Source organism: Vigna unguiculata, chromosome 2, assembly GCF_004118075.2.
Source record: "Vigna unguiculata cultivar IT97K-499-35 chromosome 2, ASM411807v1, whole genome shotgun sequence".
NCBI classification, from domain to species: Eukaryota; Viridiplantae; Streptophyta; class Magnoliopsida; order Fabales; family Fabaceae; genus Vigna; species Vigna unguiculata.
The window spans coordinates 23,010,964-23,026,763 of record NC_040280.1 but is presented as its reverse complement, the minus strand read 5'-3'; the positions used below and the strand labels follow the sequence as shown (position 1 = coordinate 23,026,763).

At 33.9% G+C, this 15,800-nt stretch overlaps 2 protein-coding genes across 2 annotated transcripts; both read left to right on the top strand.

Moving 5' to 3' along the window:
- Window positions 1–1,229: 1,229 nt before the first annotated feature.
- Window positions 1,230–5,121, top strand: LOC114174096 (eukaryotic translation initiation factor 3 subunit I-like). The gene is made up of 8 exons (XM_028058847.1): window positions 1,230–1,639; window positions 1,714–1,929; window positions 2,696–2,823; window positions 2,910–3,029; window positions 3,146–3,235; window positions 3,600–3,686; window positions 3,792–3,871; window positions 4,830–5,121. Exons 1-8 carry the CDS (start codon window positions 1,456–1,458, stop codon window positions 4,903–4,905), a joined length of 981 nt encoding a protein of 326 aa, XP_027914648.1. The 5' UTR covers window positions 1,230–1,455; the 3' UTR covers window positions 4,906–5,121.
- Window positions 5,122–12,849: 7,728 nt separating this feature from the next.
- LOC114174022 (ADP-ribosylation factor 2-like) lies at window positions 12,850–15,794 on the top strand. The gene is made up of 7 exons (XM_028058754.1): window positions 12,850–13,084; window positions 13,503–13,672; window positions 14,061–14,131; window positions 14,219–14,338; window positions 14,918–15,036; window positions 15,119–15,200; window positions 15,467–15,794. Exons 2-7 carry the CDS (start codon window positions 13,525–13,527, stop codon window positions 15,470–15,472), a joined length of 546 nt encoding a protein of 181 aa, XP_027914555.1. The 5' UTR covers window positions 12,850–13,084; window positions 13,503–13,524; the 3' UTR covers window positions 15,473–15,794.
- The last annotated feature ends 6 nt before the right edge of the window (window positions 15,795–15,800 follow it).

The window sequence follows — 15,800 nt, the reverse complement described above, 5'->3', positions numbered from 1 at the left end:
GGCCCGCGGACTTATGCGTACATGGTTGTGACAGGTTTGTGAGTTCAACTTCTAGACCCGCCCGCATAATTTGTGCAAGTCAGACCCTAATAGTCACCCATAGACATTACTCACTAGATATATACCACAACGAATATTCACTAAAAAATATCTATAGATTTAAAAGACTATATAAAACTAGTATTGTAAGAAAATAACACTTTTACTTAAAAAGATTTATACCTTACTCAATATTGAAAGACAAGGTAAGAAAAAAATGATTTGAGAAACAAACATTCTAGATTTTTTTACTAGTATGATAGTTTTTAACATTTTAAATTTAGACGTATTTAAAATTGATAAATGGTAAACTTATCATATTATTTAATAATTGTTTTTATCTACAAACTAGTGGAATAATATGTTCGTTAGATACTGTGTCTATTTTTCCATAATAATACAAATTTAAATATTTAAATACAATAACGAAGTTAGGTAAACTATTATTGAAATTTAGATTGAAACTAAAAGAAAATGTATGCATAAAAAAAAATCATTTCATTACTTTTTATTTTATCTTATAATATATTATAAAACTTCTCGTAATTTTCCGTCAAAATAAAAAAATCTCAATCATATATGTATTGAAAATAATTATAAAATATTTCACTTTTTATTGATCATTATAATTATAGAACATATTTTTAATCCTTATGAGTAACTTTTTTAGATGATAATCTTGGTTAAGAAATATGAATATAAAACAAGGTAAAATAGGAAATTATAAATCAGTTAGAAGCATCCAATCCTCATTTTAATAAATAATGGATAATAGATAATTGATAAAATTTTGAAATAACATATTATCCGAATATTAACATAAAAATATAGAAAAATATTGTATGTTAATTTCTTTAATATTTTAAAATTAGGTTCAGTTATGCATCCAATCTCCTATACATTTCCAAATTCTATATACTAGCTATACTTTATTTTAATTTGTATATACAATATCGTTTTAATATCTCTTTTGTTTTCATATTATATATATATATATATATTATTTAACCTTTTTAATTTTATTCTACAAATTCATAAAAGTTACAAATATATTTTTCCGAGTTAATTAATGAATAATTATAAGAATAAAAAATAGCTAATTAATGGTTCGAAATAAAGAAAAAATATACATCATTACTCATGTATTTGCAAATAGTTTTCAATTAATTTACTTGTGTGATTTGTAAGTGAAATAGCGAACTCTAAGCCCCCGAGACACACTGCATACCCTTACCTTGTGCGTGCCTGCGTTCTGCGAGTGAGTAGCGGCTTTCTCTGCCGCGCTTCTCTTTCTTTTGCCTCAAATCTCAAAACCCTTCCCCAAACACCTCTTTCAGGTTTCGCGTTTCACGTTTCAGAGGCTTCACCTTTCACCACCGTTCTCAAATTCGCGGCACCGTAAAACCCTAACCGAAGATGAGGCCGATTTTGATGAAGGGCCACGAGAGGCCACTCACGTTCCTCAAGTACAACAGGGACGGCGATCTCCTCTTCTCCTGCGCCAAGGACCACAACCCTACTGTCTGGTTCGCCGACAACGGCGAACGCCTCGGCACTTACCGCGGCCACAACGGCGCCGTTTGGTGCTGCGACGTCTCAAGCAAGTTTCCTATTGATTTCACTTTCAATTCAGGTTTTCAAAATTGTTTCTCACACTGATTGTTAATGGTGCAGGAGATTCTGGACGACTCATAACGGGGAGTGCGGATCAGACCGCGAAGCTATGGAACGTGCAGAGCGGTCAGCAGCTGTTTACCTTCAATTTTGATTCTCCGGCGCGGTCTGTCGATTTTTCTGTCGGGGATAAGCTCGCTGTCATCACCACTGATCCTTTTATGGAATTGCCCTCTGCAATCCATGTCAAGCGCATTGCAAAGGATCCCTCCGAACGTAGCATTTTTTTCCCTTGCTGATCTACTGTTTGTTTTTATAGATTTATTGAGAAACTCGTGTAGAAGAAGAAAATACAGAAAATATGAGCATAGATAAACAATTTTTTCTTAAGCAGTTTTAGGGGAAATAGAAGGAGAAGAAAATGAAATAAATTTCTTCTTAAGCTAATGCATATCTTAAAAATTAGATTTTAGAGAAGTTATCTGAAAACTGTTATAAATTAGTTTATCCATAAACTAAGTATTATAGAGAAGTTTATTTCATTTTCCCTTCTTAGATTTGTTTTTCCTCGATGTGCTTACGGAAAAATTTGTTTTTACAGATCTTTAGGGTTTGTTTGGACGAATTTCTGCAAAAGGATTTATAGAAGTGATAATCAAGAAGAAAATAAAATGATTTTATCTACTTGTGCTCAAGTTAACATAATACAGAAATTGAACAAACTATATAACGAGTTTTACGAATTAGCTTATGTATAAACTGCATTTTTCTTTTCTACAAGTCTTTATGAGGAACTTTGTCCAACTAAATAGATTATGTATTATTTAAAAACAGCTTTTAAGAGAAGTTGTTTCAGAAAGTTTCTGTGAATTGGTTTATACACACTTTAGTTTTAACCTGTGGGAAAATTTACTTTTGTCTAGCTTCTTATTTTTTCACATGTAAGTGTGTGATTAGATGTTTAACCAATGGAGACTTTAGTTTCTTTGGTCTCAGCTACTATATCTATTGCTGTGTTAATTCTAATGCTTGGTTTTCTCAGAGACTGGGGAGTCTGTGCTTCTCATTAAGGGTCCTCAGGGACGAATAAATAGAGCTGTTTGGGGACCACTCAACAGAACCATCATTAGTGCTGGTGAAGATGCTGTTATTCGTATTTGGGATTCTGAGGTGACTTCACTTCCATTTTACCGGACACTCTTCTTTCCTCTACAGTTTGGTAACATTGTTACATCATTTCTCTCATTTATTTGCAGACGGGAAAATTGCTTAAGGAGTCAGACAAGGAATCTGGCCATAAAAAGACAGTGACATCACTTGTCAAGTCTGCGGATGGTTCACACTTTCTTACAGGCTCTCTGGACAAGTCTGCGAGGGTACTAACTTTTTTTTTTCCGTGATTTATTTTTCTCGTTGATTCTCATGTTTTTGTTTTCTGAGAGTTTATTTATTTTTACCTAACCATTTTTTGTTTGTTTAAATTGTTAACTAGCTTTGGGATACTAGAACGTTGACTCTTATCAAGACCTATGTCACAGAACGGCCAGTCAATGCAGTTGCAATGTCGCCACTTCTTGATCATGTATGTATATGTGCATTGTAAATAAGTTAACCTTGTGTTGTTTGTGATATTCTTTTCGTTTACCAATGCGAGTAATTTTTAGTAGATTGAAGTCTTTATCCGTGAAATCAGTGTCCTATCATTTTTGGAACTTGGTTGAATTTATTTTCATTACCATGCTTTCTTGGTAGAGATTTATTCCTCAATCCACATAAGGCCGATTCTTGCATATTAGCATTGGTATCTAATTTACGAACTAAATGTTATTCCAATCTATTTCATCCTTGCTATCACTTTTATGTACGTCTTCTATTTGCTTTAGCTTCCTTCTGTTATTCGGTCCTATGCTTTTTGTATGATTTTCTGAATTCCATGCCCTGTCTAGGTGGTACTTGGAGGTGGTCAGGACGCATCAGCTGTTACAACCACTGATCATCGTGCTGGAAAATTTGAAGCCAAATTTTATGACAAGGTATGTGTTTTTTTTTTTCTTCATATGCTATATTTAGTTCTCTAACGATATAAAATTTATACTCATTTGTCATTTTATTTAATATTTGTATTTTTATTTGATTAGATTCTTCAAGAAGAAATTGGGGGCGTGAAAGGGCATTTTGGACCAATTAATGCATTGGCCTTTAACCCTGATGGAAAAAGGTATATCCGGTGTCCTTAACCTCCCTCTTGTATTGCATCATCACTTAACTTTCATTCTTTAAACCTACCGTTTGTTGTTTTGTTAGAGAAACCAACAACCATGATTATGTTAAACTAATTGGTAAAATGGATGTGCACTCTCTTTATCAAATAACTGTTTAAATTCTCAGTAACTGGTGTTTACTTTGTGCATAATTGTCGAATGTGTGGTTTAAAAATAAACACTTCTCTGTACCTCTATGGGGGATCCACTCCATTGATCAATCAAAGCCCCATATTTTGTGTGATTGTTCATAACCGTATAAAGTCTACATTTGAACACTTGGTTATATGCAGATCAATATTTTTATATGAAATATAGCCTTGAATGAAGATGCCTAAACTTCCGACAGTAGTTATGGTGATGTCATTAGATGTAGAGCGCATAATCTGATATTGTTAGATGTTGGAAGAATGTATAGTCTTAGATGTAGGAAGAATGCATAATATGGTGATCACATGAAGTGGTTCTGATTTTGTGATTGATCATGAACTGATGAAATTTTTATATTGAGTTGTCTCTTGCCTAGTAATATCATCACTATTTGCCCTTAATTAGAAGGAACTTTTAAATTTATGCTGCATTATGTATTTGTTTTCTGTATTATACAACTGTAATTGTCATAAACTGAGTTTGAAGATACTCCTTGCATTTCATAATTAGCTTTCTAAAGATTGAACAATGTTGTAAGGTAGCACATTTATTGTGATTGTATTGTAATTTCAAATCATATGTTGCAAATGCAGCTCTCCACTTATTTTGCATGACCTTGGTTGGCATCTTTCTTCAATTATCATTATGTCTCAGAATATCTAATAGTTATGACTCGACATTGCACTTTAGTGTTACTCGTTTCTGAATAACTGTTTGGCTTTTTCGTTTACTGGTCTTGTTAAATACAAACTTTTTCTTTTGTAGTTTTTCAAGTGGAGGTGAAGATGGTTATGTACGGTTGCATCACTTCGACCCAGATTATTTCAACATCAAAATATAATGCTGGATGATCCGTCGTTAATATTAGATGTGGTTCCTAGAAGTTAGCTTTTAGTTTCTTTCAACTAATATGAAATGCCGATATGATTATATGTTGGTAATATGGAGGGAATTATGAATTAAATTATGCCTTTTTGTTTTATGCTGTATTAACTTTAACACTATCAATTTTGGTTTGAGGGAAATTCATATTGAAGGAGTTTTTCTTTGAACGTCATGATTTTGACAAGATTTTAAGTTTGGATTTGGGAGTAGAGTTGTCAAACACGGGTCAACCCGACTCGGGTTGGATGAGCCACGTGATAAATTTGTGTTGGTCTGGATAGATTCATATTCTAAATAGACTAACTTTTTTGGGTATGGTCAGTTCCTATTTGACTTTTAAGTTATATTAATGAAATAAATTTTAATTTTAGATATAATGATTTATTATGTAATACAAATACACGTATATGTTTTAATAAAATATTTTTAGATATACTTATTATTTTATAAAACAGGACTCGGGGTTGGTTTGACTTAAGTCTATTTAAGTTGCAGCAAGGTAAAAGATGCATGGTTCAATTTAACCTACAAGTTTTTTGGTTTGGTTTGGTCTATTTTAGGAATTTCTGGGATTAGATTTAGTCAGGTTTATTTTAATATCTCTAAAATGGAGTGAGAGTTAGTTATTTCAGCTTGCTTTAAGTTAGTAAACCTGGGTTTAACTTGCTGGGTTTAACTTGCCTTGAGTGGGACGGTTTGATCCACAAATGGAAGTGTTAGGAAACATATAGTCCTTTCAAAACGTTAACAATTCATGACATTATTTAAAGCTTGCGTGGTTATTGGTATTTTAATTCAAACGGTTCTATCTAGTTTATTAACTTACTTTGTTTGTCTAGTGATTGTCGCTATCTCTGCCAAAATAATGAGGTTTGTTTTTAACTTCACTGAATGGAATGAAATCGGTGTTATCCAGCTATATTCTTCACTTAAAATAGTGTTAAATTTGATTAATTGTAACTTATTCGTTTTTTTAATACTTTTGTAAAAAAATAAAAGTGTGAAAAAGAAAAATTACTTAGTAGGCTCGGTGGACCGGTCCATTGGCCTGCAAGGTCGATTCACTTTATCATTTTTGGCATGATAAAAGGAAAAGTAATTTTATAAGAAATTTAAATTCACTGTTGATGTTTTTAATAGGTAAAATTATCCATCTTCACATGCCTTCTCCCATTTTTCTAGTGTAAGCCACGTGAAGACACAAAAAACATGTTTAAGTATCTGTTTCTTAACAATTTATAAGGATAAGTTATAGCTCGATAAAATAAATAATATAAGTTAAAAATAATATTTTAATTTTTTATATGTACTTGTTCATAATTTTTATTTGTAAGCATTATGGTATTCCTTAAAATTTTTAATTTGAAAGTGGAAGGTTCCTAGAATGGAAAAATATGGGTGAGGAGATAAAGTGAATAATAAGACGATGTAGTGTAGTTTAGGAAGACCAAAAGATATAAAACATTTGATAGAACTTGAAAAGGAGTATTTGATGTTGCTTTATGTTCTCACTTCTTATGTAAATGTTTGGAACTATAGTGCCAAGTGGTTAGGTGGTTATAATTGTGTAGTATGCTTAGAGTCAATTTTTTTGTGACATTTATGTATGGGTCTTGGGTGTAGCAATATCACATGGTCCATATAGCATTATCACAAAAATAAGAGTGATATCCCAAAAAGAATGTTTGTAAAGTGTGAAGTGAAGATAAACCAAAACAAATAATACTACTTGTAATGGAAAAATGGACAAGACATTTACCCAAATGCAACCAATTAAAAGTTGTCTACACTTCACTTGGCTGGTACTAACTTTTGTCAGTGCCAATACAATTCATCGTATTTGGGTGTTTAATTTTATTCCATATCATTATAATCTATTTTTGTTTTTGTATAAAATGATAACTTTAGTGCAAATACTAAAAGTTTGACGTTTTTTGTACAAAAATTTAAGGTTGAAAAATAAGTTGGAAAAGGTAAAGTAAACAAAGATTTTATATATTAGTAGGGAAACACGTGATTCCAGGGTATCTGTATTTGTTTTTTAATTATAGATAATTAATTTAATTTAAATAAACAGTTATTTAAAAAACTAAAATGATAAAAATAATTATTTTAATTTAAAAATCATTAACTTTGAATAAATGGCAAAGAATAAAAATGATAAAATGAATATTTTAATAAAATAATAATTATTTAAAAGATAAAATTAGAAAAAATTGCACACATACAAAAATAGAAATGTATGTAATAATTAAAAATGACTAATATAAAAAATAATATGATAGAATGATTCATTTGGACCGGTACTATGATATTTTTTATATAAATATACTTACTACTCATTCATTAGTGTTGAATCTTCTTAATCCTCCTCTATTCAAGAAGAAATCAGTGATACTCTCAATAACTTAAATATTAAGCAATATTAATTGAAAACATTTTAGTATAAGTTTGTATAAGTTTTTCCCTTCTTGTCTTAGCTTTAATAAGTTTTGATTACTGTCAGTTATAAGTATTTTATCCATGTATAAATACTTTCTTTTTACTTTTGTGCAACAGTAACACAATTAGTAAAGTTTTTCTTCTCGCAGCTTCTCATTGCCTTTTTTTCCCTATTCTCTGTTTTGCTTCTGTATTCACACATTTCCTCTCCCGAGACATCAATTGTTGATCATTACCATGAAGATGAAATTCTGATATGGTATCAGAGCTCTTCGTAGGAAGAGCTCTGCTGCGCCATCTCTGATTGATTCTTCCTCTTCTGGATTCTTCATCTTTTTCTTCGATTCTTGTCCTAGATTCTTGTCGAAGAGCTTTGCTTCTCCTTTATCTTCTTTCATCGATGGCAGAAGAAAAGATTCAAGCCACATCTGTGGATAGTTGCTTGTACATTCACCCTAGCGAAAATCCAGCCACTTGTCTCGTTTCTCCAGTTCTTGATGGTAACAATTACCATTCTTGGAGCAGAGCGATGGAGACTGCGTTAAGCGCAAAGAATAAGCTGGAGTTTGTGGACGGGACATTGTCTGAACCAAAAAGGGAAGATAAAGATTATGCTTCTTGGAGAAGATGCAACAAGATGGTGGTTTCTTGGATTATTCACTCGGTTTCTGAACAAATTCGTCAAAGTGTGTTGTGGATGGAAAATGCGGAGGACATCTGGAATTATTTAAGGTCCAGATACTTCCAAGGAAATTTGTTTCGCATCTCTGAATTGAAGGCTAACGCTGCTGCCCTTAAACAGGGCGACCTTACTATCACAGAGTACTTTACCAAGCTACGTATCATGTGGGACGAGTTGGACAATTTTCGCCCCGACCCTGTGTGTTCCTGCAAGGAGAAGTGTCCATGTGGAGTTCTTTCCCTAATTTGTCAACGAAAGAGAGAGGACCAGGCTATGCAGTTTCTGAACGGGTTGAATGATCAATACTCTAATGTGAAGTCTCATGTTCTGTTAATGGAGCCCATACCTACCATAGCCAAGATTTTCTCTTATGTGTTGCAGCAGGAGAGGCAACTCAATGGAGACGCTGTCCAGAATGAGTCCAAAGTTAACAATGTTAGCTCCATAAATTCTGTCAATTCCAATGCTTGTCATTTTTGTGGGCGTCCAGGACACGCAGAGGCTGTATGCTATAGAAAACATGGGTTTCCTGGTCAAGAAAACAAAAATAAGGGCAAGAAGATGTGTGTGCATTGTGGAAGAACAGGTCATACTGTGGATAATTGTTACAGGAAACACAGGTTTCCTCCTGGGTTCAAATCCAATAATTCAAGGGTAGCTGTTGGGAATAGTGCGAATAGCATTGAAGCTGTACGAGAAAATGCCAATGAGAATACAGGAAATGGTTTTGGAGTGCCACACAATTCTGACAGTACTGGTGATCTGAAACTTTCACAACAGCAATATCGAACCCTTTTGAAGATGATACAGAAGTCTGAGACTGATGGTAACATTGAACCCACAAATAATCAAGTTAGCTCCATCAACACTTGTGTGAACGGTAAGCTTGGAGGTAAAGTCTTTACGGTTAACAGCTTTAATAGAGATAAAAGTTGTTGGATCCTTGACTCTGGTGCAACAGATCATGTATCCTGTTGCATAGATAATTTTCTGTCTTACTATCCTGTCATTCCTGTCATGGTTAAACTGCCTAATGGAAGGAATGTTAGGGCTACTCACAAAGGAGTTGTTAAAATTAGTGAAAAACTTTTTCTTCAAGATGTTTTATACATTCCAGACTTTAACTACAACCTTATTTCTGTATCACGGTTGGTTTCCAACCACAATTTTGAACTAATTTTCTTTTCAAAATATTGTATAATTCAGGACATAAAGACCAAAGAGAGGATTGGTATAGTTGATGTTGACGCTGGATTATATGTTGTTAGTTTGGAAAATACTGATTCTTGCTGCCTGAATGTTACTTCTCTTCATGATGATGCTGATATATGGCATTTAAGGATGGGACATTTGTCTGCTGGCAGACTTGAAATAATGAAGAGGCAATATCGTTTTATTAGTAGTAGAAATGATTTTGTTTGTAACACTTGCCATCTGGCAAAACAGAGAAAACTTCCCTTTGTTAATAGCAAATCTAGGGCTGAGTGCCAATTTGACTTGATTCATGTGGATATATGGGGACCTTGTCCCAGTGTTTCAATGAATGGAAATAGGTATTTTTTGACCATTGTTGACGACTACACACGTTATACTTGGGTAATTCTCTTGAAAAATAAATCTGAAGCTAGGAATTGCTTGATTAATTTTATCGAACTTGTGATGACTCAATTTGAGAAAGTAGTTAAATGCATAAGATCTGATAACGGTATGGAATTTAAAATGGATAGTTTTTATGCTTCCCGTGGCATCATTCATCAAACCACTTGTGTTGAGACACCCGAGCAAAATGCCATAGCTGAAAGAAAGCATCAACACATTCTTAATGTGGCTAGATCTTTACTCTTTCAAGGAAACTTATGTGAACAGTTTTGGTGTTTTGCTGTGAAACATGCTGTTTATCTCATAAATAGAATTCCCACTCCATATCTTAATAATGTTTCACCTTATGAAAAATTGTATGGTAAGTTGAGTGACATTTCTGATATTAAAGTGTTTGGTTGTTTATGTTATACCGGTACTCTTACTGCATAGAGGAAGAAACTTGATCCTAGAGCCAGTCCTGGATTGTTTTTGGGATATAAGCCCAACACAAAGGGATATTTAGTTTTTAATTTGAAAAATCACAGTGTCACTATATCCAGAAATGTGCTTTTCTATGAAACTGTTTTTCCCTATAGGAAACGTGATGATGACAATGAGGATAGACAACAACTTCCCTTACCTATGTACAACAGTTTTGATTACTGTGGTGACAGTGAAGCTCCTTTGTCAGATGGAGACCAATCAGCTGCTGATAAAGATCCAAGCACCAGTTCAGACTTTATTCAGGAAGACACTCACACCACACGGGTTAGAAATCTGCCTTCCTATCTTAAGGATTATGAGGTAACTATCAACTCTGCTAGCAATAAAAACGTTTTAAGTAGCAAGTATCCTATCTCCTCTTTCATGCGTTATGACAAACTGTCTTTGAGTTTTAAAAATGTTGTTAATTCCATTGATGCTGACCGTGAACCAGGAAGCTATAATGAAGCCTGTAAACATTCTTATTGGATAGAAGCCATGCTTAATGAGATTAGTGCTTTAGAAAGTAATAATACCTGGACTGTCACTACTTTGCCATAAAGTAAGATTGCTATAGGGTGTAGGTGGGTTTATAAAATCAAAAGGAAGGCTGATGGGAGCATAGATAGATACAAGGCTAGGCTTGTTGCTAAGGGTTATACCCAGTTAGAGGGTCTAGATTTTCTTGACACCTTTTCTCCTGTAGCCAAACTTACCACTATTAGACTTTTACTTTCTATTGCTGCTGTGAATGACTGGCACCTTAAGCAGTTAGATGTGAATAATGCATTCTTGCATGGAGAATTGCATGAGGAAATTTATATGCAGGTTCCACCAGGTATGGACAGCAGTGCTGGACAGGTTTGCAAATTAAATAAGTCTCTTTATGGGCTAAGACAAGCCAGCAGACAATGGTATGAAAAACTGTCTTCTTTCCTTATCTTGCAAGGTTATGCTAGATCTAATGCTGATCACTCATTGTTTCTTAGACGTACTGACAATAGTATAACTATTGCATTAGTTTATGTGGATGACATAATTTTGGCTGGAAATAATGCAGTTGAGATAGAAAAGCTGACACACCTCCTTAATGAAACTTTCAAAATTAAAAACCTTGGAGATTTAACATATTTTCTTGGATTAGAGGTTGCTAGAAATAAAACAGGAATTCATTTGTGTCAAAGAAAATATGTTTTAGATCTTCTTGAAGATGCAGGAATGATGAACTGCACTCCAGCCATCACTCCTATGAATCACAAGCTTGCTGCTGATATGGGAGACATCCTTCCTGATCCTTCTTCTTATAGAAGACTGATAGGGAAGCTTATATACCTGACAAATACACGACCCGATATCACCCATGTTGTCCAACATCTAAGCCAATTTGTTTCTGCACCAACTAGTATACATCAACAAGCTGCCATGAGAATCCTAAGGTATTTGAAGAAAACTCCAGGAAATGGTATCTTCCTTGCTGCCAACAGTGAAGCTCAATTGAAGGGGTATAGTGACTCAGACTGGGCTGGATGTGTAGAGACAAGAAAGTCTGTGACAGGTTACATTATATACTTTGGGAATTCTCCTGTTTCATGGCGTTCAAAGAAGCAGCCTACTGTTTCTAGAAGTTCAACTGAGGCTGAATATAGGGCCCTTGCTGCCACAACTTGTGAGATTCAATGGTTAAAATACCTACTTGATGATATTGGAATTAATCATAGGAGTCCTGCTGTCCTTTACTGCGATAATCAATCGGCTATCCAAATTGCATCTAATCAAGTCATGCACGAGAGAACTAAGCACATAGAGATAGATTGTCATATTGTGAGGGAAAAGATAAACAATGGATTGCTGAAGCTTCTGCCTGTGTCAAGCAAATCACAACTTGCTGACATTCTTACTAAGCCTTTGCCTCCTGTTGATTTCAATAGTATATGTTTCAAGCTGGGAATGTTAAACTTGTACTCCCAGCTTGAGGGGGCTCTTAGCTTTAATAAGTTTTGATTACTGTCAGTTATAAGTATTTTATCCATGTATAAATACTTTCTTTTTACTTTTGTGCAACAGTAACACAATTAGTAAAGTTTTTCTTCTCGCAGCTTCTCATTGCCTTTTTTTCCCTATTCTCTGTTTTGCTTCTGTATTCACACATTTCCTCTCCCGAGACATCAATTGTTGATCATTACCATGAAGATGAAATTCTGATATCTTGTATCTTGTCTAAAATAATACTGAGGTATAATTGTACTTTTGTTTCCTATAATTTTGTTCTCTATTCTTTTTTGGCAAGATAAGTTCTTCCTTTTTAATTATCTTAAATTTTAATTCTTAATTTATTTTTTTGTTATTTTGATCCTTATTTAAAAATAAAATATAGATTTTTTTCTTTTGTAAAATATAAACATTATAATTATAACTAAGTCTTATTTTTAAAGACTGTTTAAATTTCTATTAACTTAATATTTTGAAATAAAATAACTATTGCATTATATATATATATATATATATATATATATATATATATATATATTATTGTTAGACGCATCATTAAAATAACCACACACATGAACTTGATATCAGCTAATTAATCACATATTTAAAGGTTCTAATTATTAATTATTTAACTGTATTATGGTACTGGGCATCTCTTTTTGTGGTTCTAAAACTTATATTGAGATTGCACACTAACATATTTTTATACAAAATCAATTATTATTATTTTCAAAAGCAAAACAGCATAATACAAAGGTTCGAAAGAATTAAGAATCCAGAGAATCGCTTTTGTTATTATATTTATTTTAAGTAAAAAGATGGAAATACTCTCTTATAAGATCTATTCTCGTTGACGCTACTCTCTCCATCTCGCGTTGCTGCAAAGCATTCTTCGTTTCTCTCTCTCTCTTTCTCTCTCTCAGCGATTTCTGCATACACGAACGTTTCATCTCCGACGGTAACAATCTCAAACATCTCGTACTCTTATTTCCGTTTTTTTTATCTCTTCATTCTTCATATCACTGGAATCCGATTTTCACTTGGCACTTTAACTTCCGATTCAATCACTGTTATCCGTTATGCTTTCGCCTCTTCGTTTTGCGGTTATTCTCTCTATGCTTTGATCCTAGATTTTCTGGATCAGTCGCTCCGGATCCTTTTGTTGTTGAAGTTATTATTATTCTGTGCGATCTGTTTCGATTTGCATGCTGCTGTCTTTTGTGGTTTAGTTTGAGATCTGGTTGAATCTGGTGTTGTTGATGTGACTGTCTGTTGATTTGCGGAAGGAACTGTACTGTTTGATGTGGTTCTCCTTTTCGGTTTGGAGATTTGTTTTTGTTTTATAAATTGAAAACTTGTTTCAACGGTGAAATTAGGGATCCACAAGCTGAAGGAGAAATGGGACTGACATTCACGAAGCTTTTCAGTCGGCTTTTCGCCAAGAAGGAAATGCGAATTCTGATGGTTGGTCTTGATGCTGCTGGTAAGACCACTATCCTCTACAAGCTCAAGCTCGGAGAGATCGTTACGACAATTCCTACCATTGGTGAGTTTCTGGACTCTGTTTCTCTTTTTTCCTCGCTTGGTTCTGTTTCTGTTGCTATATTCTATACTGTTGGTTAGATACTCTTTTATTTTTACAATATGAGTAACTTCGAGGTGATTCATGTGGATGATGGTGGAGTGTGATAAACGTGGTTCTAATCTGTGAGGAAACCTTCAAAATTGAATACTCAGATCTTAAATTGTTTGGTGATTGTGTGGTGTTTAACGTGAGATCCTGGATTTAACTTGTCCTAACTTCTAACCGCTGTAAATAATCTTCAACGGCAAACCATGTTGTGATGTGGATGTCGTTCTACTCTTTAGTGTGTCCAGACAGCTAGAATGTTATGATTATGTTGTATATATGTGTTGACGGTTTTTTGTTTCAGGGTTCAATGTTGAGACTGTAGAATACAAGAACATTAGCTTCACTGTTTGGGATGTTGGTGGCCAGGACAAGGTGAAAATTTTGATTTTTATGCATCACTGTACTTCACAAAGAATGTTGGTAGACAGAGACTAAATACTTATGTTTTTTGCTTTGCAGATTCGTCCCTTGTGGAGGCACTATTTCCAGAACACTCAGGGTCTTATTTTTGTTGTAGACAGCAATGATAGGGACAGAGTTGTTGAGGCCAGAGATGAGTTGCATAGGATGTTGAATGAGGTACTTCAGTTAATTTAGTTTGGCCTTTCATGCCATGTCTTCATTTTCAAGTGTTTTAACGTTAGATGATAACCTGCCATTGTGGGAATTCATTCGTCTACACAAGGTTTGGGATCACATAGGGATCAAAAGAAAGGGCCTCTAAAATTAGTCAAGGTATAAAGGTTTTAGAATCATATTATAATTAATATTCTTTTAATGTAGTCTCAAAATGTTCTGAGACTTCATTTGGGGTTTTGAGGAAGGACAGACATTAATGTTTGTTTCAAGCAGGAAATGCAAATATTTTTGCTGTATCTATAAAACTCTTATCTTGTGAAATAGCATTTATCACTGCTGTTAAAATTTTTTTGGCTGGACCGTAATTTCTGACAACAATTGTATATTGATGTTATTATGACATATTTTGGAAATTGAATGACTAGTTCTTTAGCCAGTCTCCTGGGAAATTCAGTGCTTCTAATTGGACAGACTTCCATGGCTAGAATTATTAGTTTCCTTTTTCTTTTACTTTCTGTTTTATGTATTCTCATGATGAAATTATAATGTTTAAAATGTACGTTTTAATAATCTTTTCAGGATGAACTGAGAGAAGCAGTATTGCTTGTGTTTGCCAACAAACAAGATCTTCCTAATGCAATGAATGCTGCTGAGATTACCGACAAGTTGGGTCTCCACTCTCTCAGACAGCGCCACTGGTAAATATGATTTTAGGAACAAAGCCCTTGTTTTGTATTGATAGGTATCATACTGTGATCTAACTCACGTATGGTTTTCCAGGTACATTCAGAGCACCTGCGCAACCTCTGGAGAGGGCCTTTATGAAGGTCTGGACTGGCTTTCCAACAACATCGCCAATAAGGTAGCTAATGATCTTTTTTCCTCGTTTACAGTAAAAAAAAAAAATTTAAACAATGCGTAGTGAAGAAAATAATGTTTAGTTCATTGGAAGTGGTAGCAAAAGTTTGGCTCTATGGTATATTCTCGTATTTTTTTCCTTCTAAAAATGGCACTACTAAAAGTACTTCTTTGTTACCCTTCCAAGTTCCTAGTTCGTTTAAAAATTAATGAAAATTTGTACGTCTTTAATGACTTAGCTGATTTTTCCCTTTTTTTTTTCCTTCACAGGCTTAATGCCTTTGGGAGTCTTGCGGATTGGTATTCTGGATGCAGGGGTGAACATTATCTAGCTTTTGTTTCTTGGTCCTCTTCCGAGACAACTCAAATATGTGTTCATGTAATGTGGTTTAGGACATCTCGTGCTAAATGTAGTAGGAATTTGTTTCTTGGGATGTGTAATACTCTGAGCTTTCTGTTGGGTTTGGATGAAATGTCCATAACTGTAATGGAGATACTAATTCAATGCGCCACCAGGTTCTGATTTATAGTTTTATTTTGGTTATGTATCTTTCATATATTGAGTATGAAATGGGGATTTTTGTTTATTTTTTTGTAAGTCCAT